General features: G+C 46.2%; 1 protein-coding gene across 1 annotated transcript in view; it reads left to right on the forward strand.

Annotated features, from left to right (window-relative positions):
- LOC122669746 overlaps positions 1–11,326 on the forward strand; it is a 32,062-nt gene extending 20,736 nt beyond the window's left edge. Inside the window, exons 2-4 of the mRNA XM_043866592.1 lie at positions 9,306–9,574; positions 9,691–9,906; positions 10,781–11,326. Coding sequence (XP_043722527.1) covers positions 9,332–9,574; positions 9,691–9,906; positions 10,781–10,837 — 516 coding nt within the window. The 5' untranslated portion in view covers positions 9,306–9,331 and the 3' untranslated portion in view covers positions 10,838–11,326. The remainder of the gene's footprint in view (positions 1–9,305; positions 9,575–9,690; positions 9,907–10,780) is intronic.
- Positions 11,327–11,688: the final 362 nt, after the last annotated feature.

Genomic DNA, 11,688 nt, shown 5'->3' on the forward strand with positions numbered 1-11,688 from the left:
CTGGTCGAAAGAGCGGGATTTGGACTTCCATCTTCTAAGATTGCGTTCCATCCAAATGTGAGAGATAGCGGCACAAAAGGCAAGCTTGCCAACCGAATCACAAATCGTCTTCACTCCAAACATCATATCAATCCAAACCCATTCTCTGTAGAGAGGAAGAGGGCTACGGCGGTTAGGCCAGCAATGCCGGAGAACACGGGTCCAAAGGGAGGCGGCAAAGGGGCAAGAGAAGAACAGATGATCTGTATCTTCAATGCCATTCCAATAGAGGCAGCAGCTGGGAGGGACCTGCAAGTGCTGGTGAATGAGGAAAGCCTGAGTGGGGAGGCAGTTCGCAAGAGCGCGCCAAGCTGTGAGACTGTGACGAGGGATGTGCCCTTTGAACCAAACAACTCTGTACCAAGGACAGGGGGTCCCTCTATGTCTAACCATATCCCAAGTAGAGTAGGAACTGAAGCTGCCCGATGGGGAAGGGAGCCACAAGATGGTGTCACCTCTACCTCGGTGTCCAAGGGGGATGGGGGGGAGGGAGCTCCAAAGATCTGCCAGGGGAGGGGGTAAGAAGGAGGGGACCAATAGCCTCCGGTGATGATGGAGGCAACTGAGGCAGATCTGTCCAATCCAGAGGTGTAAATATCCCGGGGGCTGACAAATGAAGAGAGAACACCAGAGGGGTGCCACTTGTCCAGCCAAAGAGAGGTGGACATACCATCGTCGATCCTACAAGAAATGGCCTCTCTGGTAATATGCCTCACTTGGAGGATCCTGCGCCACACCCAAGAGGAGTCTGCCACTAAGCTAACAGTCCAAATAGAGTCCCTACGGAGAGGCCCTGCATACACCCAAGAAGACCAAATGCTGGTTTTGTTGGAGAGGAGTTTCTAGATGAGCTTGATCGAACCAGCAATGTTGACATCTTTTATCCTTCGAAGCCCAAGCCCTCCTTCAGATTTGGGAAGGCAAAGGGAAGACCAGCTCTTGGGGTGAAGGAATCTGCCTGAGTCCACACCTTTCCAGAGGAAAGTACACATAATAGATTCCGCTGCCTTGATGGTGGCCTTGGGGAGACCAAAGACACCACTCCAGTAGATGTAACAAGATTGGAGAACCGATCTGATGAGCTCGAGCCGCCCTGCATACGATAGAAGCTTGGCTTTCCAAAGCTGAAGCCTCTTGCAGAGGAGATCTGAAATGGGGGAGCAATGGTGGGTTGTGAGCCTAGCAGGGATAAGGGGAAGGCCAAGGTATCGGACGGGAAGGGTGCCGAGGGTAAAGCCGGTGAGGGCGGTGAGGGAGGCTATGGAGGTGTCTGAAATCCTAGCAAGGAAGATGTGGGACTTGAGGAGGTTGATGCGGAGGCCGGAGAGGTCCTGGAAAAGGCGAAGGGAGGACTTGATGGACTCAATGGAGAGGGGGTCAGCCTTGGAGAAGATCATGAGATCATCGGCGAAGGCAAGGTGGGTCAAGCTGGTAGGCTTACACTTGGGGATGGGGGAGATGAGATGAAGGTTGGTTTTGGATTGGATGGAGCGAGAGAGAACCTCCAAGGACAAGCAAAAAAGGAAGGGGGAGAGGGGGCAGCCTTGGCGAATACCAACGGAGGATGGGAAGAATCCAGCGGGGCTGCCATTCAGAAGAACAGAGAAGTGGGGAGTGGAAATACAGGAGTGAATCCAGTTGACAAAGATGGGAGGAAATGACATATTGAGGAGAACTTTGGTGATGAAATCCCAACGGATGGAGTCAAAAGCCTTATGGATATCAATTTTCAGGAGGGCAAACGGGGAGTGAGATTTGTGGTCAAAACCTCGGACAATTTCCTAGTAAAGGATGATATTGTCCGCGATGCTTCGCCCTGAGATGAAGGCGGACTGGTTGGGGCTAACAAGGGAGTCGATGACAAGATGAAGGCGGTTGGGGAGAACTTTGGCAATGAACTTATAGAGGAGATTACAAAGGGAGATGGGCCTGAAATTGGACATAGAAGAGGCACCAAGAGACTTAGGGATGAGGCAAAGAAAGGTATGGTTGATGCTATGGATCTGGTGGGGGTTGAAGAAGAAGCTCTTGATGGCTTTGGTTAGCTCCTCACCAATGATGTCCCAGCAAGTGGAGAAGAACCCCATGCTGAAGCCATTCGGGCCGGGAGCTTTGCTAGCCTTATGGGAGCGGACAGCAAAGGCAATCTCAGAATCAGAGGGGATGGAGCTAAGGGACTTTAGAAGGTGGGAAGGGATGAATTTGTTTAAGAGGTTTTTAGGGAAGATGGATTGGGAGGGTTGGATGGGGGGAGGGGGGCTGAAAATATTCTTGAAATAGGCCACGACTTCAGATTTAATGTCATCCACAGAGGAGAGGGTAGAGCCATCAGAGGAGGTAAGGGAGAGGATGGAATTGAAGTTGGATCGGGCTTTAAGGGAGCGATGAAAGAAGGCGGTGTTTGAGTCACCAAGCTCAAGCCATTTGACGCGGGATTTTTGCTTAAGGAAGCTTTCTTCTTGGGAAAGCACAGAGGACAGCTCAGAAGTAGCAAGAGTCTCTTCCTCAGCGAGGGAGGAATTGAGAGGGTCAGATTGAAGACGGGATTGAATGGAGGAGAGGGTGTCATGGCAAGAGGAGACACGAGAGGAAATGTTACCAAAAGTGGAGAAGTTCCAGGATTTGAGGGCAGCTTTGGCATTTTTGAGCTTTAAGGAGAAGGCTAGGAGGGGGAAGGAGAAGGAATGGACAGGAATGTCCCAAGCAGTCTGAACAACAGGGAGAAAGTCTGGGTGAGAGATCCACATGTCAAAGAATTTGAAGGGCTTGGGACCAAAGGATAAGAAGGGGAGGACAAAAAGAGAGATGGGGGAGTGGTCGGAAAGGCCTAGAAGGTCAAAAGAAGCATAGGAGGAGTGGAGGGAGGAGAGCCAAGGTTCATTTACGAGAACTCTGTCAAGCTTGCAGGCAACTCGGTTGGGGCCAGAGCGCTTATTGTGCCAAGAAAAGTCAGCACCCGACCATCTGAGGTCGTTTAGCCCAGAGCCCTCAAGGTAAGAGTTGAAGGCATCAACGGCATGGTGGTCTATGGGGGAGCCACCCAACTTTTCATGGCTGAATCTGACGACATTGAAGTCTCCCCCAACGCCCCATGGAGAGGATCCAACGGACGAGGAAAGGGAACGGATGTCGTCCCATAAGGGGAGCCGATCCGGGTGACGGTTGAAGGCATAAACCACGGTGAAAAAGAAGAGATGGTTATCTAGGTGGTCTGAGATGTTAGGGTGGAGGAGTTGGGGGGAGGAGGAGATGACAGAGATATGGAATTTGGAGGGATTCCAGAGAACCCAAATACGGCCGTTGGGAGAGTGGTTGTAGTTGGTTAGGAGGGACCAGGAGGGAGCTAAGGAAGTGGCAATACGAGAGAAGTTGGGCTCAAGAACTTTGGTTTCAAGGAGGCAACAGAGAGGTGATTTGGAGGATTTTAGGCGGGAGCGAATTTCAGCATGTTTGGCCGGGGCATTAAGGCCACGGACATTCCAAATGGTCCAAGGGATCATAAGCAAGGAGGAGGGGGAGGCAGCCAACCCATTGTGGGACTAACACGGGAACCGGGGGGGACACTGCGGGCCCGCAAGCGATACTCTCTTAAGGGGGGAAAGTAGACAAGAGGGGAGGAAGGTGCAGGAACCAGTAAGGGGGCCAAGGTTTGAACCAAGTGGTTCAGCAGGGGTTCAAGGTTGGACCCGATTTGGGAAAAGGAATTGGGAGCAGTTATCGGGTCGGGTAGGGAGAGTGTTGCGTGACAGTGGGGCAAAATGAGGGATGGGGTGAAAGTGGGGGTAGGAGGACACGTGGAAAGGGGATTTGCTAGGGGGGGAGGGTTGACTGGGGGAGACCTCGTTAACGGCGAGGGACGAAAGCTAAAAGGGGAAGGAGAAGGGGGATAAGCAGAGGGGGGGTTTTGTCTTTGGTTAACAAAAGGGTTAGGGGTGGACTTTGAAGGCGAAGTGGAGGTAGAAGGCAGATCTGCAGGGGTAAGGGAGGCAACAGGCAGCTCTGCAAGGTAAGCCTGCAGCTCAGCATCAAGGTACTTCGAAGGCCCAGGAGGGGTAGGCGAGACTGTGAAGTCGCAATCGGCGTCGTGCTCGAGAGACTGGAGAACTGTGAACCTGTTGTGGCCAGGATCAGGAGTTCTGCAAGTTTGGTGGGCATCGGGCAGCTCGTCACTGGTTGGGGCCATGTCAGAGACCAGAGAAGGATTCCGTTGACGGTGTCTTTTCTTTCTCCGGCCACGGGAGGGTGCAGGAGAGGCTTCTGTGTGGAGAGCTGCGAGAGTGGCGAAATTCGAAGGCTCTTCAGACCGTTGAACAACAGAGGCAGTGGCAACGGCAGGTACGAGAACAGCAGCAGCTTCGTCCAGTGATGACTTTTCTCCAGGAGAACCACCAAGGCCAGTGTCTTCGATCGAGAGAGGGTCTTCAGCAGTAGGGTTTGGCGTAGCCGTTGGATCACCAGGAGCAGGGCAGCAAAGCTTCCATGGATGGCCAAACAATTTGCAGTGGGAGCAGTGGTGAGGGAGCCATTCGTAAAGGACTCGCTGAGAGAAGGAGTGGCCTTCTTCTTCCACGATAGTGACAAAGTCAGGAGGAGGCACGTCAGCGCTGAGCTCGATGCAAATTCTGGCGTAAGAGAGTCTGTCCATCATCTTGGTTCGCTCGTCGGAGAAGAGAGGGGTTCCGATGGTCGATCCAACGAGGCTGAGGCCAGTGGCGCACCAATAATGAAAAGGGAGACCGGGAAGGTTGATCCAGATGGGGATGGTCTTCAAATTGATTTTGCTAAGGGAGGAGTGAGGGTCCCATTGTCTAAGAAAGATTGGCTTCTTGCCAATTTGCCATGGCCCACCCTCCAGAGCTCTAACCTTGTCGGATTCATCAGAGAACCGGAAAAGAAGATACCACTGGAAAGCAGGTAGGAGTAAACAGCACCAACGGCGCGCCATTGTTTCAGAAGGGAAGATTTGACCACATAAAAGGGGGGGCGAGCGCCAAGGAAGTGACCTACTAGGCAACACTGCCATTTCGATATTTCTTTGTCGAGTAAGCCTTTAGGGCAGAAGCCAACACGGGACTCATCCAGGATGGAAGGGGGGACGAAATGAAGAGAATGCCTTTCGGATATTGAAGAGGGTTTGCCTGAAAAAAGGGAGCTCCAAGAAGTGATAGGCGGGTTGTGGTGGTCAAGAACTGGGCTGGCGGGGGGGGGGGAGATGTAAGATGCAGCAGAAGTGGAGATGGTGGGGGCATGGGCAGTGACAGAGTCTGCCGCAGGGGGCGAAGAGATGGTGGAAGCATGGGGAGGGACAGAGTCAGCCGGAGGTGGGGATGGGGACATTGGCGGGGTTGGAGGCTGCCGGCCTTCTCACAAGAATCTAGCCTTCAGTCAACACCAGTTTATTCTATAAAGCCTTAGTAGTTGCTATTTTCAATTAGTTTCTATTTTTATTTTGCAAGATTTAGTTTCCATTTTCCAGTCAAGTTAGTTGCTTGAGGAGCAAGTATAAGCCCTCTATTTATTTTAAAGGCTTTTAGAAGCCTCAGAACAATTTTAAGAAGATGAATGAAAAATTGCTTTCGAGCACTGATTTCTCCTTGTCAAATTGATGACAATGAAGGGCTGAAGAAGCCTGGCTGAGAGAGCCTAATCCATCTATCCCCTATCTTCTAATTTTCTTTTTCTCCATTCTCTCCATATCAAGCGAGATTCCCTTGTGCTGCTGTGTGTTATTGAAGCTGTTACAACCACTGAGAAAATCATTCGAAGGTTGCTGCTGCTCTCCAATCTCAAGCCCAGACTGTGCTGCTGCTGCATCATCCAATCTAGTGATCCTGCTGCTGTTCCTATGTGTTGACTCCTGGCTGCAACTTCAAGGCTGTGGATCTCTATAATCCTTCATCAACCGTGCTGGGTTTTGAAACACAACATCCCCCTTTCGTTCCCTCCACTCGATCTTCTCTTTCACCCCATTCCACAAGCTGAAATCTTCTAGTTTCACTAACTTTCTATTTTCATTCTACCCTCATAACTTCACTTCTACCCATCAGAACCTCACCAAATTTGCAGCAGAGCCTTCTCTCCATAGATCCTACACTCGATCCAAGTTAGAGCCCAAACTGGTGGCTAGTTTGGCCTGCAGAAAATTAGTTTCTATTTTGGGAGTTGCTGTCGTATCTTCCAGCTCAACCATCAGAATCAATTGAAACTTTCAGCAGTGTTTCTACCCTATACGAGTATCCTTCGATCCAAAGCTGGGAGAATTCCTTTGGCTGGTTTGGTTGATTTCATAAATTTTCTAATTCTGCCTCTTGTTTCTATTTTGTATTTGTGGGTTTACTTGAGACTAAATTAACCTAATTTAGTCTTACATTATAGTGGCTCAGTTTCGGAACCGATTGCACCCTTAAATTAGTGTTGGATTGTCTTGCAGTCGACTGCCTACAAAGGTTGACACAGTACAGGTAGCGTATTAGGTAGAGGAGAGTCCGAAGAAACCATACGATCGGAGGAGCTTCCCAGATGCCTTCTCTAAGGGTGACACTACGAGTAAGAACCCTTCTCAACTGGAGAAGGCATTCTGTAGGCTATAGGTCGGTGGTGCTTCTATGATATCTTCATGGACAAACCACACTTATATTCTACCTCGTGGGCATGGTTTTGATAGACCTACTCCAAAGACGAGGGTTGAGATACAATTGATCACATCCATGGGGTATGGGCATTTTTCTGCTCAGTGTCCTAATCATTTAGTATCCTTTGCTGATAAGGACGCTCTCTTGGCCACTACTTTGGACGAGTGACAGATTAACGAGTTAATATAGAGGCAGAGTGTGAGACTAGTGAAGGCAATAGCAATGACAATGATGGTGAGCAACAGCCTTGCCACTTTCTTTGTCCTCTTTTGGCCACACATAAGATCTTTGTAGAGGATGATTGGCATCACAACAACATTTTCCAGACCAAGGTGAAATGCAACAACAGTTTATGCACTATGGTAATTGACAGTGGCACTTTTACCAACGTTGTTTCTATAGACGTCGCAAGCTGGATTGAAGACACAGACACATCCCAATACCTATATGATTGCTTGGGTGAACAACACCAATCTTAAAATTCATGATAGGTGTTTGCTCATGTTCTCTATTTGTGTGTTAGTAGATACGGTACAGTCTGACGTTCTATCTTTGAAGGCTTGCCACATTCTCCTTTGGCGACCGTGGGTATTTGAAAAAAGGTGTAGCTTTGTTAATATGAAAATACCTATTCTGTCAAGCATGGTGGCCTAGAGATGAAGTTTCTTACTACGAAGGATCTCCGAGCCATTAAGCTCAAGCTGAAGGGGTCTTTTTTCCTCCAGCAAGTTGACTCAGACGGCATCCTTGGTCCTAATCCAAACTTGACAGAGTCGAGTTCTTTTCAGATATAGAGAATTGATGCAGTTGCATGTGCGTAGCTGGACTGGCATGACTTGATATGGAAACCCAGACTGTGATGAACCTGATCCGAATTGGGATTTCAGTCTAGTAAGAGTTGGTGGGGGGATAACGTTGTAATATTTATTTTATTTCGAGATAGATACGTAAGAGTTAGTCATCCAGTTTCCTAGTTTGAGTCGGTTTATATTTTGGGTAGAGATTTCCTCTTATTTATATGCATGAAACCCTGCCATTAGAGTTGAGAGTTGAATATGCATATTGGAATTTTACTGTTGCTGTGGTATGGCCATGGGCCAGGTGACCTTCTTCCCTCTTATCTCCTAATCTCTTTGGTTCAGTTGCTTCCCTCTCCTATGAGTTTTTCAGTTCTCCTATTCCTTCTTGTTTCTCAAACTATCACCCAAAGTTTGAGGAACAAAAAAGGAAGGAGGGATAGAGACCGACTCTCCCTATGGTTGAAACCAGTTAAACTTGGTGTTGCAGTGATGAGGTGGACCGCATGGATCCTAGAAGAGACAATAGAATAAAAAAAGGAAGTAGGGGGGGGGGGGGCGCATACAAAATTGACACAAACTAAATGGATGTCGATAGAATGAAGATAAAGAAGTAAAGAGGAGGGGGGGGGCATACAACATCAACACAAACTTTATGAACATGTTCAACGGAGGCCTTCAAGCGCCCCAGTCTGGAAGAGCGACATGATCCTGATCGAGGAAACCACAAGAGCCAGGGGCAGGCCTAAGATAACCTTAGGAGAAGTAGTGAAGAAAGACATGCCTAGCTTAGACCTTGTTCTTAGTATGATCTCAAATAGAGCTGTTTGGAGATCAGAGATCCATGCGGTCGACCCCATTTAGTTGGACTTTGATGGTGTGATGATGTTTTTTAGTATTACACTCCACTTCGAGTCCTTGAGCAGAATGTTGGGTAGGTAAAAAGCGGTCCGTAGCTAAGAAGGGTTGATGCCCTAGAGTTTGTGTCGATGTTGTTTGCCCCCCCCCCTTTGACTTCTTTATTTTCATTCTATCGACATCCATTTAGTTTGTGTCGATGTTGTACGGCCCCCCTCCCCCCCTTTACTTCTTTATTTCATTCTATCGACATCCATTTAGTTTGTGTCGATGTTGTGTGCCCCCCCCCCCCCTCCTTTTTCTATTGTCTCTTGTAGGATCCATGTAGCCGACCTCAATAAGTTGGGATAAGGCTAGAATGTTGTTGTTGTAAACTTTGGGTGAGAGTTTCTGTATAATAGGGGGACCCTATTCCAAGGTTCTTGACTGCTGAAACACTCCTCTTGCTGAGAGATCTTTACCTGAAATCTGTGACCTGCAACTACCGTTATTTCCGATTTCAGAAATCTATTTTTAAATTGATTCTTGCTGGTTCGAGTCTGTGGCTTGGATTCGATAGCGTTAGGGATTACTAACCTGTTCCTAAATCCTCTTGTGATTTGGAGCCCTGGTTTAGTGGTTGGGTCGAGTATAAGAAATCTCCCTACCGCTGGTTGTGTTTGGGTGGGGAATAGTACCCCCCAAAATTTATTTACAATTTGGTCGTTTTAAATGTTTACCCTCTGCTTATGGTGCCAAGTTTTTCCAAAATTTTTAAATGGCCATTCCTCCCTTATGTATGGATTTATTATCTTGGATGGACCCATAACAACCTGAAAGCAGGGTTTTGTGAACCAGATTTGCATTTCTACTACTTATGAGTCACTAGAAAAAAGCAACTGTATTCCTTAACTGCATGCTTACAGCTATAGTGTAGCATTGTTTGATATTTTTGACAATATTAGAGCATATATCCAATGTAAAATTAAATTTGGTGCAGTTTGGTGAGCAAGACAAGGAAAGGAAATGAAGGATGAGGAGGCGCCCACAACCACAACCACAACAGCAACAACCACAGCCAAGAAAGAGAGTAGTGACACCAGCGTCTTTGGGAAAGGAAGATACAAATTCTGGGCCCTGGCTGCCATTCTACTCCTTGCTTTCTGGTCAATGTTTACTGGTACTGTTACCCTCAAGTGGTCTGCTGGTAACTTAAATCGCATCTCCAGTGACCTGGACTCTCCAATCCATGATGATCTTGATGTCTTGGTTCGTATTTATTTCTTTATTTACATTTGTTATCTGCATACTACTTGGTTCTTGGCTATAAATTTGATTCACAATCAATTTCTCATTTTTTACTTCTGCTTTGGACCCGGTGACAGGAAATCGAAGAGAGGGAGAAGGTAGTAAAGCATATGTGGGATGTTTATACTCACAGTCGTCGAATTCGACTGCCTCACTTCTGGCAGGAGGCTTTTGAAGCTGCTTATGAGGACTTAGCCAGTGACCTCCCTGGTGTCAGAGAGGCTGCTATATCCGAGATTGCTAAGATGTCCATGCGTACCATTGATCTCGATTCCCCTCCTGTTCAATCAACGGTTCGTTTCACTTTATTCTTCTTTTTTCCTTTCCTTCTTTTCTGAAGGACTCAGGTTTTCTGCTAAGCCTGAAGCTTTGTTTTGTTTATGGAAAAATGACTATTTTGCACAGCCTGATTTATGATGCATCCATTTTATTATCTTACTTTTTGGTACCTATAATCCCTTGCCATTTCCTATTATTCCAAATTTAAAGGGTTTTGTGACCGTTCAATTTTGATAATTTTTGTCTGTTCTTTGGTGTCTATCACTCTGGATTGATTTGGGCATAAGCATGGCTGAATGCTAGGCTTAAAAACTCAGAATCAGATACAGGATTGGTCTTCATCAATTATGATTGGATTCCGATCCAAATTGTCTGAATCAGTCATACTAGTTGGACTCTGCCTAAGTCGGTAAGAGAAGAATCAGGGTTAATAGTTATCGGTGTTGATCGATTCTGAGTCAAAGCGATCTAATTGCTCTAATTATGATCCAATTTTTTAAACCCTGACTGAATGGCAGCATTCGTTGTCCAGCAATGTATGGTGCATTAAAAAAAGCTTGTAAAGGATAAATAAATAGCTAGATCTATTCTATCTTATGGTTGAAGGCCTTGCGCCTCTATATATCATGGATCGAGAGAGTTTTAGTATAACTGTTGGTTATAAATGAAAACCAAGTGTATGTTGGACAACTTAAGTACTTTCACTTGATTTTTTTCCACCTCAACAAGTCGATTGTCTCTGTGTTGGATGCATTGTAGTAAAAGAAAAAAAAAGAGGAAGAGGGGGGGGGGGGAGCGCAGGGGAGGGCTTGGAATTTTTTCCCTCTTTTCTTTGTTTTTTCCTTTCTTTCTAAGCATACTTCTGGTATTTGCAATTATGCTGTTCAGGGTGCCAGAGCAATGAGTAGAAGTTCCAAGCAGACAGAAGGCAAGAAGATGGGGTAATAGGCTGGAATTTGTCAATGGCATTAAGGGTGTCGAAGACCCATGTTTATCTTTTATACAGTGGTTGCTCTGGCAAGTTGCCTAACATGTAAACTAAAGTTTGGAGTAGGTGGTGATGAGCAAAGGAGCAGAGACATGCTAATGAGATTTAGTCTGTTTCCATTCTCATACCTCTTTTTGATATTTGTAATCTTATCCTATCCATATCTTTTGATTTAGTTTGGATTGTTGAACTTATAACTACATTTTGGCGGATGGATTTCGAGTAGAAATATGCTCTGAGATGAGGGTCTGCTTAAGCATATCCCATCCTTGTTTATAATTCTCCCATATAATTTCCGCTGTTCAAATGAACATCAAGGTATTGTAGTGTTCACTCTGTTGTCATATGTATGCGTACTTCAAATGGATATGAAAGCAAGAGCAAATGTTATCTTACATTAGCACATGATCATGTCCTATGATATATAATTTGTGGTGTGTATGCTATTTTTTATGATTAGTTACACAGTTCTTTGTTTAATTTAAAGCATTCAGATTACCTGGTTCTAAACTGTGGTTTAAATTATTTAATGGGAAAATCTTGTAGTACAAGAAAATTGTAACTTCGATTTTTTGTCCTATATCGACAATACAGGAGGTGATAAACTCAAACTAGAACTAGGATTGGATTAGATTGTATTTGAGATTGGTTTAGATTAAGTTTTATTTTCTCATGTATCCTAGTCTATCTTGTATTCTGTGCTTTAGTTTCTTGGCTATCAAGCCATTGCATGTATATAAGTTTCTGTACATTGAAAGAGTAATAATACAATCTATTGAGTTAGCATGGTATCAGAGCAATCGGTCCA

The sequence above is a fragment of the Telopea speciosissima genome, chromosome 7, assembly GCF_018873765.1.
Source record: "Telopea speciosissima isolate NSW1024214 ecotype Mountain lineage chromosome 7, Tspe_v1, whole genome shotgun sequence".
Classification (NCBI taxonomy): Eukaryota; Viridiplantae; Streptophyta; class Magnoliopsida; order Proteales; family Proteaceae; genus Telopea; species Telopea speciosissima.